Source organism: Pteronotus mesoamericanus, unplaced genomic scaffold (assembly GCF_021234165.1).
Source record: "Pteronotus mesoamericanus isolate MK-2021 breed Mesoamerican mustached bat unplaced genomic scaffold, CSHL_Meso_final contig_94, whole genome shotgun sequence".
Taxonomy (NCBI): Eukaryota; Metazoa; Chordata; class Mammalia; order Chiroptera; family Mormoopidae; genus Pteronotus; species Pteronotus mesoamericanus.
Window position 1 is genome coordinate 30307686 of NW_026555285.1, and position 27091 is coordinate 30334776.

A 27091-nucleotide genomic window follows, 5' to 3' on the forward strand; every position below is an offset into this window, starting at 1 on the left:
AATAAGGCCATATGTGACAGACCCACAGCCAACATCATACTCAATGAGCAAAAACTAAAAGTGCTTTCCTTAAGATCAGGAACAACACAGGGATGTTTGCTTTTATCACTCTTATTCAACATGGTACTGGAAGTCCTAGCCACAGCAATCAAACAAGAAGGAAAAATGAAAGATATCCAAATTGGAAAGAAAGAAGTAAAACTGTCATTATTTGCAGATGACATGATATTGTATATAGAGAAACCTAAAGATTCCACCAAAAAGCTACTAGAACTGATAAATGAATTCAGTAAAGGAGCAGGATACAAAATAAATATCCAGAAATCAGTTGCATTTTTATATACCAATAAAGAACTATCACAAATAAAAACTAGAAAAAATCCAATTTACAAATGCACCAAAAAAATACTTTGGAATAAATTTAACCAAGGATGTAAAAGATCTGTACTCAGAAAATTTTAAGTCACTGAAGAAAGAAATTGAAGAAGATACAAATAAATAGAAGTATATACCATGTTCATGGATAGGAAGAATTAACATCATTAAAATGTCTATATTACCTGAAGCAATCTATAGATTCAGTGCAATTCCTATCAAGATACCAATGGTGTATTTCATAGAACTAGAACAAATATTCTAAAAATTTATATGAAACCACAAAAGACCCCAAGTAATAACAGCAGTCTTGAGAAAGAAGAACAAAGTTAGAGGAATAATGCTACCTGGTATCAAACTATACTACAAGATTATAGCAATCAAAACGTAATGGTATTGGCATAAAAAGAGACATGTGGATAATGGGACAGAATAGAGATCCCAGAAATAAATCCATGCCTTTATGGTCAATTAATATTTGACAAAGGAGGCGAGAACATACAGTGGTATAAAAACAGTCTATTCAATAAATGGTGTTGGAAAAATTGGACTGATACATGCAAACATATGAAACTTGACCACCTTCTTGCAGCATACACAAGAATCAAGTAAAAATGGATTAAAGACTTAAATGTTAGAATTGGAACCATAAAAATCCTAGAGAAAAACACAGGCAGTAAATCTTGGGCATTTCTCTTAGCAATACTATTTCTGACATATTGCCTTGGGCAAGGGAAACTAAAGAAAAAATAAGCAAATGGGAATACATCAAACCAAAATGTTCTTGCATAGCAAAAAAAATAATCAACAAAACGAAAGACAAACTACACAATGGGAGACAATATTCACCAGTGATACACCCAATAAGGGCCTAACATCCAAAGTTTATAAAGAACTTACACAACTCAACACCAAGAAAACAAACGATCCCATTAAAAATGGACAAAGGACCTGAATAGACATTTCTCTAAAGAGGATATATGGATGACCAATAGATGTATGAAAAGATGCTCAACGTCACTAATCATCAGAGAATGTAAATTAAAACCACAATGAGATATCACCTCACACCTGTCAGAATAGCTATCAATAAATCAACAAACAGCAAGTCCTGGCGAGGGTGTGGAGAAAAGGGAACACTTGTGCACTGTTGGTAGGAAGGCAGATTGGTGCAGCCACTGTGGAAAGCAGTATGGAGATACCTCAAAAAATTAAAAATGGATCTGCCTTATTACCCAATGTTTTCACTTCTAGGAATATATCCAAATAAACCCAAAACACCAGTCTAAAAAAATACATGCACTCCTATGTTTATAGTAGTGCTATTTACAATCACCAAGATTTGGAAGCAGCCCAAGTACCCATCAATAGATGAGTGGATACAAGAGTGATAGTACATTCACACAATGAAATACTACTCAGCTATAAAAAAGAAGGACATCTTATGATTTGTGATAGTGAGGGTAGGTGGGCCTGGAGAGTATTATGCTAATGAAATATGGTAATAGAAAGACAAGTACCATATGATTTCACTTATATGTGGACTCTAATGAACAAAATAATAAACAAAATAGAAACAGACTCATAGATACAGAGAACAGACTCACTGGTGTCAGAGGGGAGGGAGGCTGGGGGTCTGGGTGAAAAGGTGAAGGGGATTAAGCACAATAATGAAAACCAAAAACCAAAAACCAAACTTGTAGACACAGATACCAGTGTGGTGATTGCCAGAAGGAAAGGGAGGATAGAAGAGGGTAAAAGGGGGACAGATAAATGATGAGGCAAGGAGACTTGACTTGCGGGGGGAGGGTGGTGAACACACAATACAATATACAGGTGACGTATTACAGAACTGTACACCTGAAACCTATGTACTTCTATTCACCAATGTTACCCTAATAAATTCAATAAAAAATTAGAAATACTAAGAACTTAATCTCAGTTAAGAAAAAAAAAAGCTTCATTGTTCTAGAAGCTGCATGATTTCTTATGTTGAGATGCTGGGATGTGCATGTACGATTCTCCCTAATCCAGGACTGTAGCTATCATTTTGGGTCAAGTGTGTGGATGGCTGTATTACCAGGTCACTTGTGGTAATTCGTTTAGTACAGCGGCTGGAACATCAGCTTAGGGTTCAGAAAAATAACATTAGCACTCAGGACATGAACTAATCATCATTCTCATCAGTGAAAGCCCTTATTAAACAAACACATTCTGAAAAATGTCCAAATATAGATGAGTAAATAAAGAAGTCAATTTTAAGTCTTTTTGTGGAGCAGTGACATTTGTCCTGGTATTAGCTGTTTCTGGAATCCGGGCTTTCATTGTGTGGCCATTAAGGAATTCATCAAAATTTCATATCGCCCGTGTGGGGCCCATTGTCCGAGGCGGCCACCTGGCCCTGCCTCAGGCCGAGTGTGATTATTTCCTGTGGCGCTCCCCCATCCTCCTCCCTGCCTCTGCAGGGTTTATCCTTTTCTGTCTTCTGACTCTATTCTCTATTCCAGGTTGTGTGATAACCGACATTATTCGCTGTGAGGGGAGGGACATATTCATCAGCGCTGGCTTTCGGGTTTTCCTTTTCCCTGAAGACATTAGTTAAGTCTCTCGTGGGTGGCCAGAGGCTCCCAGAGGCTCCCAGAGTGTCTTCCCATAGCCTAATGTCTACCATTGAGCTGATCTGGGACCCCCGTTTCTGAATCGCAGCTGCAGAGGCAGGGAGGCTGGCCGGCTTTCTCTGCTCAGCCTCCTTTCCACGACTGTCGTCTTGTGGACACCGGGCAGCTTCCTAGTCTGATTCCATCACCTCACACCTACTTTTTATGTGTATTTTGCAGGAGGTCAAAATCTTTCTTCTGAGCTGTGTGCTTTGAGTCTCTGAATCTAAATGAAAACTTTCTCTGAATACCTCAAGCCAGCCTCTCTTTTCTTTTGATCCCTTTGCCTTTAGTTGGACTGAAATAGTTTTTTTTTTTCTCTTACTCACAAATACTGGTTGTTGTGCATGGTACACAGTGGGGGTGGGCGGGGGAAGATGGGTAAACCCTTGGTGGAGGTTCCTGACCAACCTAGGCCAGAAGAGAAGGTGAGCATGATGGTGTAACTGCTGAATTAGTGGCTCAGATAGTCGGTGTCAGAGAACACGGCGGGGGCGGGGGGCAGGGGAAGAGGAATTTTGTGGGGGCAGTGGTATTTGGGGAACACAGTGGAGACACACAGTTTGAGTTAAGATAGAAGGTGTTGGAGGATGGATTTCTTGTGTTTAGGTAGGATCAAGGATTTGCGTGTGAAAATCCAGGGCGGGAAGGCCCGAAGGTCGGTAGGAAGCCCTTACTCTGCAGGCCAAATGGGCCTTGGCAAGATTTGGAGCAGTTTTGTTTTTTTTTTAAAGAAATGATAGGCAGGCATTGAAATGCAGATCAGGAGGAAATTAAGGCAGAGCAATTAATAGGAGATTACTGAAGCGTAACATCTGCTGCAAGAGAGGTCTAGAACTGGGGTGGAGAGAATTATGTGGGATTTAGAGGGACAAGGAAGGTTCACCCCGACGCGTTGAGTGTGGACAGCAGGGAGAATGCTAGTATCATGATTTCAATGGAGAAGTGAGGTGTGGCGGTTCAGCCTTGGGTGAGAGGGTGAGGCGGTTTTACGGGCTGGCTTTGTGGCGATGGGAGGGTGCGCAGGCGGAACTGGCCAGCTGGGCGCTGAAAGGTGAGACTTGAGGCTGGAGGGACACTTCAGGGGAAGGACTAGAGGTGTGAATTTAGAACTACCTGCCTGGAGTTTGTACTTAAATGGACAAAGTTAAGGTAGAGAAGGAGCATGGGGTCAGTGAGCTGAGGGAGAGTTTGAGGAAGGGAGTGGTTGGCAGGTCAAGCTTCACAGTTTCGGGGAGGGTGAAGTAATCACCTTTCTCCCGCCGCCCACATAGTCTGTCCCACCCAACTGCTCTTTCCCGGGATGATTCTTGGTTTTGCCTAAACATTCAGGCCAAGATTTCTAGCGTGTTGTGATTGGCCATCTGCCCATATCATCTCCCCCTGAACTGCAGCTCTCGGGTTGGAGGGCAGAATCCATGTGTAACCTCAACTCTGAGCCTCATAGAGCCCAGGCTCAGGAGCAGCCTGGTGCTCGCCCTGCTGCATGAGAGAAGTCGTCCGAAATGTGGAGGCGAATCTTATGAAGCTCACCCGGTGGAGGGGAGTTACATATGTCTGGCCTCTGACCATTTCCTATATCAGGAGTTGACTTTCTCCAAAAATGCAGATTATTCCATTTTGGAACATTTGTTGTATTATGGTAAAAAGCTATGCATATGGTGAGTCCCAAATCTACGATTAAAGAGACTGAGTACTTTACTCTGAAAATTTTTGCACAGAAAGCCTCAGCATCTATTCATGTGGTCTAGTTAGGAAAACGAGTTTTGTAGGAACACATCAGAAGCTCTTGCAGCATTAATAAGGTGGCAGACTGATGGTATTCCTTTTTAACATTCAGCTTTATTGGGGTAGAGTTCACAGATAAAATTGTAAGATATTTCCGTTTTTTCCTTCTCACCAAATGTAGCATGATTTTGTGTTTTTAAGCTGTTCTGCTCTACTCTTTGATGTACCTGGTTCTAGCCATTAAAAGCAGAGGGCGGCCGCCCCAGGCTGTAGCTCCTACCTCTGCAATAGCAAGAACATGACAGCAGGTGGGAGCAGCATAGGAACTGATTTCTGCTTGGTTCCTAGACCTCCAAGAAAGAACCATAGCATTTGGTGCTGTGAGGAGATGGGTAATTATTTAGTTCAAATTCTTTTTTTTTTTTTAAGATTTTATTTGTTTAGAGAGAGAAGGGAAGGGAGAAAGAGAGGGAGAAAAACATCAATGTGTGGTTGCCTCTCATGCACCCCTCACTGGGGACCTGGCCTGCAACCCAGGCATGTACCCTGACTGGGAATCGAACCGGTGACCCTTTGGTTCGCAGGCCAGCACTCAGTCCACTGAGCCACACCAGCCAAGGCCAAATTCTTTGTTGTTGTTGTTTTTTTTTAAAGAAATCAAGACTCATAAGAACACCATTCTTAGCAAGACTCAATGAAGGCACTTGTGGAAAATGTGGGCGTCCAGGTGCCAGCCTAGGCTTTTGAATCAGCGTTGCTTAGAGACAGGCCTGGGACTTCTATTGTTTACAAGCACTGCAGGTGATTCTTCCTCACACTAAATTCTGAGTCTACAGACTATAGTCCTTCCTCAGGGCAGGAGCTGTGCTAGGCCTTGAGGGTACAAGGAACAAACTCCCATAGTTTCAAGCTGAGGCCAGCCAGGTGGGTGTGAAGGGTCTGTCACTAGGTGGAGAGGCTGTCCCCTCCAGAGCAGTCATTTACTCAAGGGCGGCCAGCTGTGGCTCTGAGGTAATGCACACCCAGTGTGGCCAGAGCGTATCTTTTTTAAAGAGAAGCTAGCAATCCAGATCTTTGTTTTATATTAAATATTTCCCAACTTCAACATGCCGTGTTGACCAAACAAAACACACGCCTATGGGATGAAGTCAGCCTGTGGACCATGATATCTCCTTTAGGAACTTAGGCCAGTAGGGCAGTCAGGAGCGAGAGTACACATTTGCCATCCAGTGATGTGAACATCGTGGGTAGACCCGAGTAGAGGGCGCAGTTGGGGGCAGAGGGAGCCATCCGTGCTGCATGAGTGAGGTCAGGCAGGCTTTCTGAAGGTGACTTCGCAAGGTGATCACAGTTTATCCGGGGAACATAAACGCATTCATTCAGTGGGCAGGGGCCTCCCTCTGTTATTCTGAGAAGATGCCTATCTATGTTTTTATGTCTTAGAATGTCAGAAGAGTGTTAAAAAAATTACTCTCTGTTCTTCAACTTTTTTTTAATACCTCTACATCCTACTATACTGTTTTATTTTATTTATTTATTTTTAGAGAGAGGGAAAGGGAGGGAGAAAGAGAGGAAGAGAAACATCAATGTGTGGTTGCCTCTTGCACGCCCCCCTCACCGCCACCCCCCCCCCCCCCCCCCCCCCCCCCCCCCCCCCCCCAGGGACCCTGCCTGCAACCCAGGCATGTGCCCTGACTGGGAATTGAACCAATAACCCTTGGGTGCATAGGCTGGCACTTATTCCACTGAGCCACACCAGCTGGGGCTGTTCTTCAACTTTTATTTGAAACAAACAATTCCAGTAAAGAGAAGTAGAATTATTACTCAGTCAAGGATGTTTTAAACTGATAATTAGATGCATTGTGGAGCTATCAGCATATCTACTTTTGAAATAAATGAACTGGAGGCTTTGTTGAAATCTATTAAGGCACTAGAAAGAATCGAGGAGAAACTTTCTTACTATAAGTTGTTTTAGCAGAACTGATTCTTAACCATTTTGTTGTTGGGACTGTAATTAATTTAGAGCAGGAGTTAATGTGGGGGAGCTATAAGCCATATCCAAAGGCCCACTTGGTTACGCCGTAAGAGTTTTCTACTGTTAAAACATAGAAGGAAAGTGAATTTTGAAAAAAAAAAAGCCATAAATGCACTTCAGAAAACTTCGTGTTGATTATTTAGATATGATGCAAAGATGACACATTTAAAACAAAAACAGATGCAAATATATAAAATGAAGTATTATAATTTAATATTAAAACATTTCTGTGTGTGATGTAGAGGGGCTGGAAATTTCACTTTCCAAATTTAGATCTATCCCTATAAAATGATATATAATTTTTTAAGGGAGGTACATTGAATATGGAAATTAATTACTTATATTGAATTTCTTTTGTGTAGGTGGTATGAGATGCTATTTGCAGGCCTTTTGCAGCTATCTTTTTAAAAGTCATTTTTATTGAATTTGAATAAAATGCAAATTTCTAAGTTTGCAATCCACTGAGTTATTTTAGAATGTTTATTGAGATATAATTTACATACCACACTATTCACTCTTTTACCGTGTGCAGTTCATTGGTTCTTAGTGTATTCACAGAGTTGTGTAACCATCACCGCTGTCTAATTTCAAAACATTTTTATCACCTCGAAAGAATCTCTATACCCATTAGCGGTCACTCCCCATTCTTGCCTCTCTTTAACTCCTGCAAACTACAAATCTACTTTCTCTTTCTATGGACTTGTCTGTTCTGGACATTTCACATAAATAGAATTACATTGTACAATATATGGTCTTTTATGTCTGGCTTCTTTCACTTAGCCTCAAGCTTTCAAGTTTCATCTATGTTGTAACATGTATCATTACTTCATTTTATGGCTGAATGATGTTCCAATGTATGATTGTACCATATCCTAGTTATTCATCAGTGAACGAACATTTGAGTTATTTTTATTTTTTTGGCCTGTATGAGTACTGCTGCTAGGAACATGCATGTACAATTCTTTGGATGGGCATATGTTTTTATTTCTTTTGGGTATATACCTAGGATTAGAATTGTAACTCTCTTCACTACCTAGATTCATTGTTGAATGGAAGGAAGGTAGATGGGTGCGTACCAGAAGTACTACATTGTTAGTTTGCAGTAGGAATCTATCAAGAATCATTTAGGGATCCGCTTTGTTACAGGTCACCTCAACTCCATTCCTTAATACCAAACTTACACTGGAAAGTGAAACACATCTGACGTACCGGGGGTGTAACTATCAATTTGAAGTTCATATAAAATAAATAGTGACTCTCACCTGTAATACAGGCATACTGTTTCCCAAAATGAATGTTTCCCACAGTGATGACTCTCATAATAATTCACAGAGAGATAAGCAGGTAATTGTTGAGACTTGCTAATGTGTGTGAGACAATTCTGCAAAAAACAATGACGTCTCTTGACTCTTGAGAACCCATGATTATGTTAAGCATTTGAAGTATACTTAAAATAGCCTGATAATGGGTGTTCACATCTACCTGTGCCTTGTGTGCTAGTTATTAAAAAACTTCTTCATCTAGAAAAAAACAATAATTTATGACTAGACTAGGCCCTCTGTTAGACTCTTTTCCCTTGGAATATTTTCCCTGTTGTCTGCAACAGCATAAACTGGACTATGAACCTGTATTTATAGGCAAAATGTGCTTTATATTTCACCCTCTAAAAGCAGTTTTTGTGATTGTTATTCAAACAAAGTACAGCTTAAGACTTGAGCATATTTTTGTGGACGATGTTTTCAGTGAACTTAATTGGCTGCTAATAGGGTTCAGGTTTGGATTCGGTATCCAAATGAAACCTGGCACCTACATTGTAACCTTGTAGCAAATCTTCCTTTCTTCCTTTGTTTTTAGTTCTTTCCTGTTGTTTTTCATTTCTGGCTTATTAATAACTGTGGTTTAGCAAACATCATTTGAGGCTGTGAACTAAAAGTTGGTAATGGCATAGGAACGTGACCACTTCTCTTGGACCAGAAGTTAAAAATCTGGTTCCCTCCCCGCGGCCCCCGCCCCCTGCCTCAAATCTTAGGGCCGCTGGCATTTGAGCGAATGATGATTGAGTGAGAATATTGAATGTTTATGAAAACAGTTGGCGTTTAATTCTCCAGATGCACAGCTGGGAGCTGCGCTTTTTGCTGTTTCTGTTTTTCCTTCCTGACTGTAAAGACTTGTGGGCCTTTTCCGAGAGGAGGTGAAGTGGGAGATGTAATTTGCACGAGGCACTGAGATGACGGGCTCGAGGGGACAGCGGTGCAGGGAAAGCGTGTCGAGTTCTGACCACTCCGAGGCCTTTTGGACTCCGTTTAGAATTCGGCGATCTGTGCAATTCTGATTACCACTGTCTTGGAAGGCTGTGAGTTGGCCTCGGTTTGGGTATCAAGTGGTATTAGTATTGGCAAAGACAGCCCTGGCGTACCCCGGGACATTATGCAGTGCCATGCCGGATTTTAAGAGAGGCCAGGGACTTGAGAAAAACGGTGCCGCTTAAAGCGATGTTATTTACTAAATATACAGTATCAGTTAACAAAGAACATGCTGTTATGCGGAGGGGTAACCACATTTTTGAGAGATGCTTGGGCTAAAAATGCCGTTTTGACCACACATTTCATAACAAGGTTAGACTTTTAAAGAGGAATTTCCAAGGATTGCTACATCTTTTTATATTGCTAGTACCAAACACCATGCCAGGTATGTGCATAACAGTTCTTTTTTTATTACGTTATTTTGGAATGAATGACTAAATGACTACTTTCTTAGTATCTTCTGTAAAATTAAGATAGATTATTTAAAAGAAAAGTGAAGTTTTAATATATTCTTTAGTCTGGAAAATTTTTCATGTAGCACATCAATAGTAGTGACAGACAACTTCTCTTTCAAGGTTTCTACCAGACTATTTATTTCCTTTTGAAAAGGTGTGTAACTAGAGGGACATGTTTCCATGGCCTTTTGTGTGTGGTTGTTGTTGAGCTATGGACAAAACTAGGACGAGTCCCTCCTGTGCAGTAGAAGGCTACTTTAATAAAGCGCACTCAGGAACGGAGGCAGGTTCTTTCCCCGGAACACAACAGCTGAAATTTAACCATCCGTTTTGTCTTTTTTTCTTTCCCACTTGGTTAAATATTTGTAGTGCAATATTCATAGGAAGACTAATTAGCTTCATCAAAAGCGGTCAGTGGGTGTGCACCATCTTTCAGCCAGTTAGAAGTTGGGTAGGACGTCCTGCCCTCGAGAATATGCAGTGTAGCCGGGGAACGCGAGGAGTGCAGGGAGCTGGTCGCTAATGTCACTGTCAAGTTCACTTGGCGCTTTCACAGACACTTCCATTTGATTGTCAGTGCTTGTTCTGTGGGGAGCTGCTTACTGACTCAGGTCTGAGCTCAAACTGCTCTATTGCAACGCAGTCTCCCCATGGGTAAGTGGGTAAGAGCTCCTACCACACAGGGTTGCTGTGGGGGTGAAAGGAAACGGAGCACAAGCGATGAGTGTTGGTTGTCATAATCTGGGTCTCTTTATCGCTGAAGAAGCTGAGGCCTGCAGGAGTTAGGAGACTTTGTCTGTTACACAAGGAAGGGGTCCGAAGCTTGCTTTTTAGCCTCTCTGACTCCAAGTTCCTTTTTTATTTTTAATTTTGAGCCCATTCTCATGGGAAGAACTGGCTTCTCGAACATCATGAATAGCTTTGTCAGTTATTTTACTCTAGGAGAGGAAAGAGCTGGAAGGTAGACACTTGTTCTATTTAAATTATGTTTACTTTTTATCTAGTGTTTTTGACTCTGTGCCATAGTGCATGCATTTGTGTACGTTTTGGCATGTGTGACCAGGGAGATCTGTCAGAGATATTGCCTCCTAAATAGGGATATAGATGTCTCATGGAATTCCTTGTGAAAATTGGTCCTGTTCTGTGAGTCATAGGGACCATAGAATGGTTGCTCCAAAAGTGAGGTTTCATGGAATAAAGGAGAAAGGGGTGTTTTAGTTCATTGACAGTTTCAGAGACTGACTGAAAGGCAAGGCATGTCCTTCATGTGTACTGGCCTGGGGCTTCTCACTGTAGAAACAATGCCTCTTTCATTCAAAGGTAGCACTCAGTTATCTCCTTGGATGGAAAATTAAGGCAGATCCATCATTTGTGAATTGTTTCATGACAAGGTGCCTGTGTTCCATAGTGGCTTCTGACGGTAAATGTTCTTTGTTTTTTGTTTGTTTGTTTTGCATTACTTACATCAAAGTGATTGGCAGGATAATGATGGTATGTGTGTATCTTAAATATCATGGTCTAGTAGCCGATCAATCAATTAATAGAGATGTTAATTTGGAATGAACTGTGACCAGAGCAAGCTCACAGTCTAGGTTTTGTCAGCAAACATCTCTTTTAAAACAAGCTCAGATGGGCACTGGAGTTTTGCACTGTGATTCACACAAAAATATGGTACAGAGTACTTTTAGGATGCTAGATGTCTTTAAAATGACTGCTTAACAGGGATTCAAAAATTTAAACAAGACAAGAGCGTGCTGACTTGCATTAGTGGGCATTTTGCTGATAACTCGTCTGGTATGAAGTGGTCTTTGAGATGTTCCCAGAATGTTTGGGATTTAAATCATTATGTGGTCAGAACTGGAACTGAGAGAGGCAGCTTTAGAGAAACTTGGGGCTTATACTGGTGGGAAATCTTGTGGAGCGAGAGGATTAAAATAAAACCATAAACAGAAGAGTAAAGGGCGTGAAGATAATTCCCATTTGTTTGTTAAATTAATACACCTCATAGGAAAAGAAATGGCTCTTTTGAAACTTGTGGACTTGGCATTTATTGCCTATATGTTTAGCTGACAGATATTTTCTTCCACAAAATATGCCCTTTGAAAGCTTCATATCAAGGGCTTCTCTGGAGGCCGCAGGTGGAAGGACAGGTTTGGCAGCCGTGTTTGTGTAGAGTGTGTTTCCAGCACGCGGCCCCACCCTTAATACGCTTGGGAGAGTAATTATAACTTCACAGGAAGAGTCCTTGGCCCTGTGGCTTCTTAGCTTTCTTTCCAACAGGATGACCCAGCAGCCCCCAAGAACACATGGCTAGAAGCAGCACTAGCCTCGGCTACAGTGTGTCTTTTTTTTCCTTTTTTTTAAAAGAGGGATCACATATTTTCATGTATCATTTGTGTACTGTGAAGTAGGTAGGGCACATATTCCTTTCCCTTTAAAAATTAGGGGAAGGAGCAGCAGCTCACCGGAAGTGTAGAGTGGGATGGGTCCAGTGTTGAATTGCAGGTCTTCTCATCTGATGTACATCTCGGGTTATTGCAGGTGGTATTGATATTTAACTGTATTAAAAAATAGGGAAAGGGACAAGGAAGAGGAAAAAGTTCAAGTGTTTATAGAAGGCAAGGTGTGGCTCTTGACTACATAATGATTACTCCTGTTTGTTTTGAATTTTCATAACTCAGGTGGGAAACATGTGACCTCGAGTTCCTGTGACTCACAGCCTCATTGCGTAAAAGGTGTCACACCTCAAATAACTCTCTTATGAGTAAGGTTTAGAATGATTGAAAAATGCAGTGAGTAGTTGTTAGATTACAACGACTAGACGAACACTTGTTCTTTCAAAATTCTGGAAGTTCATTCAGCACATTGAATTCTTTAAAATAAGGATAGGTTCATATCTGAAAGCATGATTTAATTTTTTTGGAACAAACTGTCTTCACTATATTTTGAGGTCCTTTATAGATTGTTATAATTTTTACAGTTTCCAGGATATAGAAGATAGTCTAGTGGAGTTTTTTATAATTGGGGAACTCAATTTCTTTTTTTAAGTAAAGGATGTTACACTGAGCAACACGGACTTTGCAAAGATAAAACTTTTTATCTTTCTTCTACAGACAGAGAGTAACGGCTAGTTCTCTAGCTAACCTTTGTGAATGCTCCTCCTGAGTCTGGCGAGTGCTGGCTATTTCATACGCATTATCTCGCTTAATTCTCAGAGTAACCCTGGGAGATAGGTACTTGGTGTCGCCATTGCACAGATGGGAGAAGGAAGTGGTTAAGCATCTTGTTCAGAGTTACAGGCAGGACATTGCACAGTGAGGATTCACAGGCTGCAGACCCCGCACCTGGCCTCGCCCCGCAATGGTCCATCCCACATGGCGTGTTTCTTAAGGAACGTGGTCCAGGTAGCCACTATAGATTGAAAAGTCCTGCTGTAAATTTATGCTTTCTTTTTTGGTTTAAAACTTATGGAAAACTATTTTTGTCTCTGTTCCTTAGGAGGGGTCTTAGATGAGTTTACATTTATATGGCTCTCTAAATTGCTAATTAGAAATTTTATTTACAATTAGATGTTTTGACTTCCTGAGGTTGAGGTCGCTAGTGTATATGGTATGAACATTTTTTAATGTTCATGATAATGTCCAGAGAAACCCTTAAAACATTTTAGGAGAATTTTTCATTTTATTGAAGTTTAGAGCACCATATCCTGTCTCTCCCTCTCTTTCACGTGTGCATGCACTAAAACTCAGATCTCTCTATGCAGGAAAATGGAAAAACGTAATGGAACATTTTTATTTACTAAGTTACCATTTTATACCCTTAACAGTGAAGGATTATTTTTGAAGGCATATAGCATGGAAAAATACACTAATTTAGGTTTAAACCTCCCCCGCCCCCCGCCACCTAAATACAGATTGGAGACAGTTTGTTTGCTTGTTTGTTTGTTTATTTTAGTTTTGAGACAGTTGATGCTGCTGAGACAATCTTACTGAGTGCTTGTAAAATACTTGAGGTTTTGCCTGGCTTTTGCATGTGGGTGGTTCTGTAACTTCCTAGAAAGTTAAACTTTCTGAGCCTCAATCTTCTTACTGGTGACAGGAGAATAATAAAGATTATTAAATTTAAGGATTGTGTGGATTTTTACAGATAATGAGAAAAATTACCTAACATAAGAATGGTGGCTCCCTACTCTTTTATCCTTTAGCTGTGGGAGATAACAGGAAATTGACCTAAATCTGGGGGATCCTAATCTCTTTTGAATGTTATTTAAAAAAAAAATTAATTTGTATATCTATGACACAAGAAACACCTGTGGTTGTTACAGAAAATAACAGTAAAAATATGGCTGGTATGGCTCAGTGGATTGAGCGCTAACCTATGAACCAAGAGGTCGCCGGTTTGATTCCCAGTGCAGGGCACATGCTTGGGTTGCAAGCCAGGCCCCCCATGGGGGATGCATGAGATGCAACCACACATTGATGTTTTTCTCCCTCTCTTTCTGCCTCCCTTTCTCTCTCTAATAATAAATAAAATGTTTTTTAAAAATCTTTAAAAAAGAAAATTAACTCTAATTCTATCACTTAGAAATAGTTACTAATATATTTCATATTTATATAATGCATACTTGTAGAGTTATAGTAATTGAGATCATACTCATGTATTATTTCATAAATTGCTTTATAATTAATATATTAAGAGTTCTTTATAAGTAAACCTTTCATGACAGTTTAATTTCATGTAGGTTTCTGGTTATATCATAACATAATCAACTTTTTTTAAAAAAGATTTTATTTTTAGAGAGAAGGGAAGGGAGAAAGAGGAGAGAAACATCAATGTGTGGTTGCCTCTCGTGCGCCCCCAACCTGGCCTGCAACCCAAGCATGTGCCCTGCACTGGGAATCAAACCGGCGACCTCTTGGCCGGCACTCAATCCACTGAGCCATGCCAGCCAGGGCTATAACATAATCAGCTTCTTATTGTTGGGCATTCAGAGTGTTTGTAATTGTTGCTATTATACATAATGCTGTGAAGCAATATTTCTACTTATATCTTTGTGTTCTCGTCTTGTTTTCTTAGTATAAATTCCTAGATCTGTACATAGTGGGTCTGAAAGGATGCATATTTAATCCTTCAGATACATATCACAAATTGCCTTCTAAAATTGTGGTATCATTTTGTATAACCTTCGGTATGACACAGAGCATGCCAGATCCCCATGTTCTCAAAATATAGGCTATATTTAAAAATCTTTGCTTACTTTTTACAGTCTTCTTTATAAACACAGTATAAATAGGGCCTGGTGTTATATCATAATTATTTAGATTTGGGCAGTTATATAGGTACAAGAATAGATTAATATTTTTATATCTGAAGGAGGGTAGCCTGAAATCTACTGTGACTTTGCCTTTTTATAGTTTTTCGTGATTGGGGGGGAATGAAACTTTCTGGATAGGTGGGTTTTCTGAATAGCTCTGTATATCCATTATTTCGATTTTATTAATATTTTAATATAGCTCAGCTTTGTCCTTTGAGGGTTAATTATTAGAGTGTGTTGTCAGAATGTTCACCTGAAGGTCAGTGAATGTAATGCAGTCAGGCATATACTGCTGTTCGCTACCTTTGGGTATTTGGTTGCACAGCATCTTGGCCATTATAAGTAGGTGTTATTTTCTCTGCTTCAGATGAGTAGATGAGTTTAGAGAGGTTATTTAATTTGCCTAAGATCACACAGCTGTTAGGTACAGCTGTTAGGTAATGAATGTGGAAGTTCAATATAGTTTTGCCTGAGTTGAACCCTTTGTTTTCATTTTGTCACTGGCCATGCTCTGCCCTCTTGTTGGCCGGTCCAGGGCTGTTGACTGTTACTCTTTGCTGCTCTCCACCTGTTTGCAGGGCATAGCCCTTTTTTCTTCTAAACCACTGCTTCTAATCTACATTGATTTGGAAATGTGATTTCTGGATTGTTTCACAGGAGGACAATTAAGGGTTGGTGGCTCTGAGCAGCTTTCCTGGTGACTAGAGAAAATGGACTTCGATATGAGCTTTGATGTCCCTGGGACTTTTTATGTTTTTTGGCTTTGGATAGGAGTTCCCAGATAAATGAGATATTACTGTGTTTTCTCTGGTTGGGATCAGTACTCATCTTGAGTTTGCATTGGATCTGTTTGGGGAAAATGGAAGAGTTTGTGCTGCACAGGTTACCCGGGATGATCCGTGGGCCACTCAAGGTCATCTCCCCCAACCCCCCAAAAAGAAGGTGCCATTCTGTTTGGTTTTATTCTGCTTTTAAACTTTGTGTTTTACTTCTTGAGGGAAGAACGGCTTTCTTTTTCTTTCTTTCTCTTCTTTTCTTTTTTTTTTTTTTTAATATTTCTACCCAGTATCTTGGTTAAGTGCCTGTAACAGAGACACTCCGCGAAGGCCGAATTCATGCAGCAGTGTTGCCGTTCTGCAGACTGCCGCTGTGCGCCGGAGAGGGTCTTCCATTACACTTGTTCCTGCCTTTCTGTGTTGCCTCCTGGCCTTGGCTCCTGTCCATATTTATAGAGCCAGCTTATGAGAAACTAACTTTAATTCTAAAATTAACCATTGTTTTGTCAGTTAACAGATAGCAGGTCTAGCTGTAGTTATGTTGGACATTGTGGGAAAGATGCAGAGACATCCTCTCCTGTAGGGATTCCAGGCAGATGGTAGCACTAGTGTGATGAGTAAGGGCGGGGCGGGGGCAGGGGAGAGGCCCTGTGGCTCACCCAGGATTTAAGGTGAATGATTTCCCACATCAGGCTTCCAAGATTGTATTTTCTTGAGAAGTGACAGGTGGACCAAGGACTCCTGCCCCCACCCTTAGCTGGGGACCCAGTCCCAAGGGTTGTTCTTGGAGCTGTTTTTCCCCCAGTGTTTTCTCTGCTAGTATTTCCCCTGCAGAACCCCCTTTCCTCCCCTCTACTGTACCCTCAAGAGACAGAATCTCATAGAGATTTTTCCAGTTCATAGGTAATAGCCTTAAGTAGGGAATTGTCTGCTTAAAATGTTTACCATTTACCCTCTCTGCCTTTTTTCTGTTTGTGTCAGGATTTAAGTCTTCTCCCTATGATGTTCTGTAAATAGCTCTTTACAGAAATCAGGACCATTTCATGAATACATTTAAGGAGAGTCATGCCCCCTGCTATTTAGCTTTGTAAAGAAACTGAAGGAATTTAAGGATGGAATTAAAATTAATTCTGTGCATATACAGTTGGTATTTTAAGTTTAGGTCTTAATCTGTTTTTATTTACTCTTAGCATAGATCGCTAAGGAGGAGACGGCAGAGGAGAGTAATGGGGGAAAAATGGGGACAACTATAATTGATCAACAATTTAAAAAAAGAGAAAATATGTTTGAAATTTACCTTCTTTTATTATCCACAAAATGGTTACATTATAGAAAATGCTCATTGTGTTTTTTTCTGTTTATGTTTTTTCATACTACAATGGTTAACCTCTTTGTAACATAGGACTAACTGTGTGTAATTTTTAATATGGAACAAGTTTTGATATATGTGCATTCTTTAATTATAACATTAGATGCATATTAATCTGATACTGAATTTTACCTGTGTATTATCCCTGTTTAAAAAAATTAATATCCAAATTTGTCTTTCAGGCAGTAACCGAGAAGAATTTTGAAACAAAGGATTTTCGAGCCTCTCTAGAGAATGGTGTTCTGTTGTGTGAGTAAGTATTTAAAGCAATTGAAAAATATTTTAAAAGCAAAAGGGGAGTGTGTGTGCGTGTGTGTGTGTGTGTGTGTGTGTGTGTGTGTGTGTGAGATGAAGTATTTCTGCTCCCTTCTCCATGGCTACCATGGTCACAGATAAGTTTTCTGGGTAATAAGTGAGATTTGATCCCTGCAAATTGACACCCCATAGTACGAGACAGTAGGAAGAAGTTATCAGTCTCTGTATCTAAAGATAGCATTGGTGAAATTATATATTATTTTAAATTAGTAAACAAGAAAGATTCTGTTATTGCTTGATGGGCCAGTAGGGGCGAGTGGTTGAGGAGAAAACCTTATTACATTGCACCAGCTATCACTTACTTTGATTATTCCAATGTGTGGAATTGCCAGGATTAGAAGTTCATAGAGAACTTTTTCCCTTCATCAGTAAATCGTGGTGATCGCAGGACAAATGTAGGCAGTAACAAAATTTTCTTTTAAGCTGTAAGTGAAGCCATTACATTATCAGTTTGAGTCATGGGCCATTCATTAAATTAACATAGTATTAAGAATCACATCCCAGGCTTTGGTTATCTTTAAATAGTCTTGTGCCATGACTGATGGTATGAGGCCTACATTGTATGTTTAGTGTAATGGTTTGCTTCTCAATGGATGTGTAGAGCAGTTAGCCAGGTATATGCCCTTTTGGAGTGAGGGGCAGGCCGGCCTGTGGGATGTAAGGAGGAAGGTGTGAGGGTACAGGTTGCAGAAGTAGAGGATAAATTATAAGAATGTGCTTGAGTGTGCACTCACATTTTTTAAAGCGCTTAAGTATTCCAGTCTAGATACTTACTACATAGGTATTGTATTTGTGGAATCTGACCACAAGTAAGCACTGGGAATGCATGTGCTTATACTTAGATGATTTTGATTATCCTCCTCAGGGAAGGCTGTTTGCGCAAAGATAGAGTCAAAAGGTCTAGGTTTGATACCTTGCTCCATTACTTTTGGGTATTTGAGCAAGTGATTTAACATCTGAGCCTTAATTTCTTACCTGTAAAGTGGAGGTCAGGGTATCTGGTCTGCCTACTTCACAGGGTTGCAAAGTTCCATGAGACATGTGGAACTTTATGGGTTTATATAAATTATCAACGTTTGTAGAAATATAGGTTGTTGCTAGGAAGAGGACCGTGTAGATAATAATCTCTATCTTATCAGCTCTGTTGATAGGTGTTTGTTTAACCTTCTTTGTTTTAGAGAAATATTATTAAGTCGAGCCATATTAAGTTGTCCATTGACTCAACCCTTTATGACCTACAGAAATGTCAATTTCATGTGGTTCCACTTAATGTGTTGTAGGACAGGCGTATGAAGAGGAGCGACAAGTAAATTTAAGGGATGTGTCTTACCCTCTGCTGATGTCACCTTCAGAATTCTTGTTGCCAAATAGTGTTTAAACTAATTTTAGTAGTGATTTGAAAACTATATGATTTAAATGTGTTCTGTTGTGTTCAGAAGATGGAGGGACAGAAATGACTATTAGAGAGATGCATGTGATCTGAAAACTACCTTTGCTATGAGTATGGACTGGTGATTTTCACCATTTTCACTCATGGCACACCAAAAAAATATATTATACTTTTTGCTTATCTGACCCAAAAAATAGGTATAATTTTGATTCATTCATAACAGATGTCTATTTTTGTGTTGGCTGTTGTCTTTTTCTTTTTAAATTTGACAATCTAAGGGAAAAGAGGTCAGTGCCCCTGACTGAATAGGGTATTGATCTCATGTTTTAAAAATTCCTACAGCACACTTGTGCATGTCCTTGGCATACCAGTGTGCTGCGGCATGCTAGCCAAAGATCGCTGGTATAGACTAGTCCGTGCTTTATAGTCAAGTAACTTTGATGTCAATTGTAAGTCACACAGGTCAGAATAGGAATTAGATGGGTTTATGTAGGAAGTGTGCCTATGAGGCATGGCATTGTTTTCAGACATAAGAGTACATTTAACCCAATTAGGTGATCTATTCAAAGAAGTCACTTTGTGGTTGTATACTTCCAGTGATGAACTATTACTTGAAACATTTTTAGGGACTCTCCCCTTTAGGAATGTTGCTTCTATAACCAGGGCATTATACACACCTGAGAGTGACACTTAGTTTTTGATTTCAAATACAATTTATGCACCAGCCTGGGGGCTGAGTGACTTGAGGTGATTTCTGAAAACTATTTCCAGCCCATTACCAGTAAGAATATTCAGAGTTGATGAAAAACTGTTTTAACCACAAGCAGCACTGTTAGAATAACTATATAAGTTCTACCTTAATGGTCACAGCAAACATTCAGATGAATGTTTAGAGATACAATGATTTTTTTAAAAACCACTTTAATTCACAACTTCCAAAAGCTCATTTTTAGATTGTTTCCTAATTCAAAGAACACCAGTTTGGGATATGGTGCATTCCTGAATGAGTCTAATCAATCTGTTGGGTACCCAGTATTCTTTAAATCAATCTTTCCCAAAAGTAGTGTAAGTAAACATTAGGCTGGGGTAATCAGCAATTGTAGTTTCTTTGGGACAGCAAAGTATGGCATGATGTTTGTGTTAAAATAATCCTTCTCTTCATTGTGACTCACATTTATAGCCATTGGTTAATGAAGGCATATTAATATAAAAGGTATAATGTTGGGAAAAACGTCCAGGCAACTATGGTCCATATAACTCTGTAACTGAAGAAAGCTTACATGGCTGGTCTATTAGCAGGCATCCCTGTTGGATTATACACACCTGAGTTACAATGCCTACAAGAAAAGCAAAATCAGTTGTTTAGAAGCCTGGTATTAAAGTCTAGACTTTTAAATTAATGGTAGATAATGTCAGCTGTATGTCTTTGAGATTATTTTACCTCTAAGAGATCTCAAGTTTTAGCTGAAATATGATTAGATATTTTTAAAATATGAATTCATTCTCTTATAGCCCAAGGCTGACTTCTGTTGGGTTTACTGCCAGAAAAGTTACCAAATCTTGTGCACTATAGGGTTTGCTTGGTGCCTATTAAAAAATCATTAGGCATCTTAGTCCATTATCACCATTGGCAGGTTTTATTATTATTGTATTCAGTAATTTCAGCAGTCTTTTATCCTTTAATTTACCCTTTGTGAACTGGTATTCTGAAATATCAAAGTGAAGTGTTGGCACAAGGGAACTTACAGCTTACACGCAACTGGCCGTGTGCTGACATTCCCGATTGCCTACGCTGAGCATGCATGAGCCCTGCGCTGAGCTTTCAGACGAGACACGCTCTGAATAATGAGGGTATTATGTACATTTATTGCCTTTTAATCTGATTGACTATTGAAATTAGTATCTTCCATTGACATTTCAGTATCGTTTTGTTTGATTGACTGTGGGATATAATGAGTTGAGGGCTAATGAATACCCACCTGCTTAAAGTCTGCTGTAGTAATTCTTTTACTGTATACCTTAGACATGCAAGCTCTCTTGGCTTTACTAAACAGTGCGATGGGAACAAAATCTAATTTGGCAGTTTTTCTAATTAGTAAAAGAATTGAGAGTCTGGAAGTTGACTTTAGCTGCTCATTATAATTTCCCAAGAATTTTATTAATAGCATTCATTAGCATGTCTCCTAACTTCATTGCTTGTTAGTTTTCATGCGTTCTGCCTTACTATGTATTTTTAAAATTTGCAATTTGTCCCTGTGTAAATATCCACAGTCCCCTTTTGTTCTAAGTGGTTCTAGCAGAATTATATCTCTTCGCTAAATATATTTAGTGGCATATTCAGCTAGTGAGATGAGTTAGTAATTTCACAGGTACTTATGATAGCAATCTTGAAAATATTCAGATGAAAACATTCTCTATTTTCCTTGTGAAGTAAGAAGGTTTATTTCAAGGCAATCTTATTGGGTGTGCCTCTGGTTACTCAGTCTGCATGTCCCGTCCTGGGAGTAATGCCATATCTTTGCTCTTTCCCAAGTCAGCGGTGCATCAAAGCTTTATGCCTTTCAAACTCATGTTCACATTAATGAGAAAACTCTTCTCCCACTGTCACCAGGCCTCCTTTTCCATGGCTGGCAGCTTGGAAAGAGTGGAGCAAGGCCTTCCCCTGTTGGTCTGAGAAATCCTGTTTCTACTCATACCTGCCATGTTATGACTTCGCTATCTGCCTAAAAGTGCCATAATATTTTGTTGAAGATACATTCAGTAGAAGAAGAAAAATGTTAAAACATACTCTTACGAATTGGCTATGGGACACTCAGGTGATTGTTGTTAGACATCAGATAAGATAGAGAACTTTGTCACTTCTGTTTATGCCAGGAGCAGTCTGTCCTTGGTTAGGGTTGGAGTGACCGGGGCGTTGGTGGGCCAGCCGGCCTCTAAGCAGTCTCCCTGGGAAGCCCAGAGGCCGTTGTGTGATGGTGAAGGCTTTTTCTTCGAGCTTTTTCTGGTTTTGAATTGCCTGAGGGCAGCTGCTTCCATACAGCTCTCCAGCATAATATTCACCCTGCTCCATAAGCCAGCCATTGAAATTTAAGTAATAAAAACTATTTTTTCTTCTCTTAAAGTAATATAAACTTACCTCAGCAGTAGACAAAGATACAAGTGTTCAAGTTCATATAGATAGTTGTAAAAATTTAAACTGCCTTATTTTGTCCATGGCCTTATTTTATGGTGATGGTCTGCATGCTTTCTTTTTCAGCTTTGTGGTCAATTTTTCCCTCTATAATTTTATGTCTATATATAGCAAGAACATCATTCAAAAAAGACTAGTATTCCAACCTGAAAATGAGCTTGGAAAACGTTAATTTAAAAATTCACTTCTGTTAAGGTAGTCACATTATACAGACTCACTGTAAATTTTGTAGAAGTCTTTTAAGTTGTGGCCTTAAACTTGAAGGTAGAAAGGTTATGTATGTTTTAGGAACCCGGCATGTCCCATCTACAGGGCTTTCTCACCCTAACTGTAAATTACTAAGAGGAAAACTTGCAAGGTTTTAGTGATGGGGGTCTCTGAGAAATAGATAAGAATGATGGTGTACTAAAAATCAAAGATAGTAACGTATGTGCTAAGTTTATGTGATATAAACAATTTATATTAAAGTTGATCCACAGGAGGTTATTGAAGTAGGTTTCTGATGCAATGAAGGCTTTCATGTGGACACGTGGAGAACCATGTGTTGGCCATGAAATGATGAAAGCATGAGGATTCTGGTCAGTGCAATGAGATGTGAATAAAATAAGGAGAATGAGTATTGTAAAAAGCACAGAAGTATAATGCATCACATAAAGTAAAAGCACAGTAATCGCCTTATATGAGAGACTTAGTCTCTAGAATTTTTATATGCGAATAGTCATCAATCGGAAAATTAGCTGGAATAAAGCCATAGCGACAAAGTTTAGAGCATTGTTCACTCTAGAGAAACATGTGGGACTTGTTTTTTTAGAAAAAGATGTTGTTTATTTTTAGAGAGAGGGGAAGGAGGGAGAACGAGAGGGAGCGAAACATTGATGCGAGAGAGAAACATCGATTGGTTTCCTCTCATACGCTCCCTGTCTGGGGACCCAACCCACAACCCAGCATGTGCCTTGACTGGGAATGGAACAGGCAACCTTTTGCTTTGCAGGACAACACCCAAGTAACTGAGTCACACTGGTCAGGGAGAAACTTTTATTTTTATGTGTAGAAAATAAAATGGTAAGGTATAAGATTTAAGAAATAGAATAATAAACTACATTTCTGTATAAGGTAATAGATATCAAAATTAATTTATAGGTTTAATCTAATTCCCATGTAAAATCTAGTCAGATTTTCTTAGAAAAAGAATTAACATTTATATAGAATAAGAGACAAGTGAGAATAAGAAACATTTTAAAAATAACAATTTTTGTGGAATGAGTCTAATCTAATATTAGAATACATGATAAAACATGACAAAGCACAATATTTAATAATCATAGGTTGCTTTATAAATGTACAAATGAATATGATAGCGAGGTCCAGAAATACATTTTTACACAAAAGAATTTGTGATAAAAGATATGAGAAAATGGAGGAGAGATGAAACATTCTGTTCTTTGTATTAGGATAAATAAATAGGTAACAATTAATTTAAAAACTCATATATCAGAATACAATATAGATTAAAATAGTAAGCTGGAAAAATATAATTGAAGAGTTCACAAATCTTTGGAGGCAGTTTAAAATTCTAAGTTTTGAAGAAATAGGAAAAATAGATTTTAATATATATAAATAGATATTCTGGAAAATATTCTGAAGAACCATTTTAAGCAGAAATGACCTAAAACTCATCCAGAGTTCAAATAAATTGGTAAGATATACATTTGACAGCTTCAAAAAACAAGTGAGCAAAGAATATGACCAAATAATTCACAAATAAAGAAATGCTACTGGAAATAAATGATAAATTCTTCACCTTTGTTAGTAAAAAATAATTATGCTAAAACCAGTTTATTTTATTTTAATTTTTCAACTGCAGTTTACATTCAATGCCATTTCACCCCAGTTTCAGATGTACAGCAGCAAAGTGGCCGGAAAACTGTGCGCTCCAGCCTCGCGGCCGCCCCCGCACCCACCTGGCCCCGTGCCATGTTGTCTTGACCTTATTCACTGTATTCTCCATGTTGCAACCTGCATCTCTGGGGCTATTCTGCAAATACCAATTTAGACTACTTAATCCCTTCACATTTTTTTACCCAGCCCCCTGACCCCTCTCCCCTCTGGCAGCTGTCAGTCTATTCTCTGCAGATACTGTTGTAAAATTGAAACTAGTAAATAATTTAAAATCTGTTATAAACCACCTTCAGTCACCATATATTTGACTTTGGGTGGTGGGCACACAGTACACTATGAGGTTCTAGTATCATGGAAGTGTACACTTAAGATCTATATGATCCTATTAGCTAGTGCCACCCAAAACATTTAATTAAAAAAAAAAATCTGTTACAAAATGTTGGCTATATCAAGACAAAATAATCTGTAATATTTGCAAATTGACCAACAGAATATAAGGTGGTACAGCTATAAAAAGCAAATTTGGCAATACCTAGTAAGTAATTAATGCTATCTTATTTATTAATACAAACATATATTTATCTCCTTATTATAAAAATTATAAGACTTGCCAGTAATCTTTCTTTTGGGAATCTAAGACAAGACTACAAAATGGGGAAAAAGATATGCACAAAGCACTTTCATAGAGGAAAATATTAAGAACAACCCAAGTATCTAAAACGTGATATATAGAATCGGTGAACATTTTACATCCCCTTGAGTGGGGGCTGCGAAAGCGGCAGCACCGCGGCCGACCCTGCCGTCGGCAGTGACAGGTAGCTGGGAACAGCGTCGACGTGCCGTGTGCGGTTGTTGAGAGCGTGAAGAGTCGCCGCTGCCTCCTGCCAGGAGGCAGGCAGAGCAATGCTGGCTGTGGTGCCAGAGCAAGTAGATTCACGTTGCCAAATTCCTTTCCAAACATGTATTAAGGGCTTAACACTGATGATTTTATCACTAGAAATATAGCCAATAATATTGCGGTAAGTTTGTACGATGAGAGATGATTACTAGAATTACTGGGATGATCATATTTAAGGTATAAAAATGTCGAATCACTAAATGGTACACTTGAAACTAATCTAACTACTATAATATTGTATGTCAATGATACTTAAGTAAAAAAATAAAGAAAGAAACTGTAAGGCGCATGGATAAAGACATACAAACATGCACTGAAGCCTTTTGACAGTGGCAAAAATTGGAAGGAACCTAAGTCCAACTATAAAAGAATGACACGGTCACTCTCATTTACATGGAAGGATGGAGAGGAATTTGGGATGTTACTTAATAGTAAAAAGTGGAACCAGTCGGGAACCCTGAGCCCCTCTGCTGGACACCCTTTGTTATTGGTAGGGTATTGGGAAATTTCCAGCTACTCAGCAAGATCCTTTAGCGCTCTAACTATTGAGGTTGCTTGGAGTAAGAAAGCTGCTGTCAGGCCCCTTAAGCTTTGCTAGACTCACTGCAGGATGGATGCTTCAGGCAGAACAGTGAGGCTAAATAAGGAAGTCCTATCATGATAGAACGACTATAAATTTTATTGGTACTGACTTGTAGCTGTTCCATATATTTTCACATTTTAGAATGCGTTGTTAACTATTTATTTGTGTGGTAGGTAACTCAGCAGTACTCAGAATTACTACGACAGGAGTCACACAAATTAAACTTAGATTAATTTTAATACTCATCTTTAAAATTATCATAAATATTTATACTGAATGCTTTTCACTTTGAAATTTAAAATTAACCTTCTTACTACTTTATCCAAGAAAATGTGATCACTAACTACTCAATGTTATTTAAAGACTATTAGAGCTTATGAATTTAGATGGAAGTAATTAATATCTTAGTAAGGAATTTATTTAAGATAATCAGTTCCCACCCTCAACACTAGCTGCCATCTGTTCTCCATCTATGTGCTTGTCCCCCTTTTCCTTGTTAGTTCAGTTTGTTCATTAGATTCCACATATGAGTGAAATCATATGGTATTTTTCTTTCTCTGACTGGTTTATTTCTTTCAGTGTAATGTTCTCTTGGTCTGTCCTTACTGTTGCAAATGTTAAAATTTTCATCTTTTTTACTGCTGAGTAGTATTTTATTGTGTTAATGTCCCATAGTTGTTTTTTCTACTCACCTACTAATGGACACTTGGGCTGCTTACAAATCTTGGCGACTGTAAATAATGCTGCAATGAATGTAGGGGTGCATATGTTCTTTCAAATTAGTGTTTTGGGTTCCTTTGGATATAGTCCCCGAAGTGGGATCGCTGAGTTAAAAGGCAGATCCATTATTAATTTTTTGGGGTATCTCCATACTGCTTTCCACAGTGGCTGCTCCAATCTGCATTCCCACCAACAGTGAACAGGGATTCCCCTTTGTCCACATCCTGGCCAGCACTTGTTTGTTGATTTATTGATGGTGGTCTTACAGCCAAGTGTAAGGTGGTATCTCATTGGGGTTTTAATTTGCATCTCTCTGGTGATTAGTGATGTTGAGCATCTTTTCATATGTCTATTGGCATCTGTATGTCCTCTTAGAAGAAGTGTCTATTCTCGTCCTTTGCTCATTTTTAAATTTGGTTGTTTGGGTTTTTTTGGTGTCGAATTTTTTAAATTCTTTATAAATTTTGGGTATTAACCCCTTATCAGACGTATAAGTGAATATGTTCTCCCATTCTGTGGGTTGTGTTTTTATTTTGTTGATGATTTTCTTTGCTGTGCAAAAACTTTTTAGTTTGATGTAGTCCCACTTGTTCCTTTTTTTTCCTTTTGTTTCCCTTACCTGTGGATATACATGAGCTAAAATATTGCTATGACAATGTCCAAGATTTTGCTGCCTATGTTTTCTTCTATGACTTTTATGATTTCAGGTCTAAAATTTAAGTCTTTTATCCATTTTGCATTTCCTCTTGTGTGTGGTGTAAGAAGGTGGTCTAGTTTCATTTTTCTGTATGTACCTGTCCAATTTTCCCAACACCATTTATTGAATAAACTATCTTTTGCCCATTGTATGTGTTTGCTTCCTCTGTTGAATATTAATTGACTATAAAGGTGTGGGTTTATTTCTGGTCTCTCTATTCTGTTTCATTGATCTATGTGTCTGTTTTTATGTCAATACTATGCTTTTTTGATTATTATGGCCCCATAGATTAGTTTTATATTAAGTAGAGTAATTCCTCCAGCTTTGTTCTTCTTTCTCAGGATCTCTGTTGCTATGTGGAGCCTTTTGTGGTTCCATATAAATTTT

The 27091-nt window shown here is 38.9% G+C and overlaps 1 protein-coding gene across 3 annotated transcripts in view; it reads left to right on the plus strand.

Moving 5' to 3' along the window:
- The window catches only part of LMO7 (LIM domain 7), a 205716-nt gene that overhangs the window by 50202 nt on the left and 128423 nt on the right, over window positions 1–27091 (plus strand). For all 3 annotated transcript variants that reach the window (XM_054586443.1, XM_054586444.1, XM_054586445.1), the window contains exon 2: window positions 17195–17265. In XM_054586443.1, coding sequence (XP_054442418.1) covers window positions 17195–17265 — 71 coding nt within the window. The remainder of the gene's footprint in view (window positions 1–17194; window positions 17266–27091) is intronic.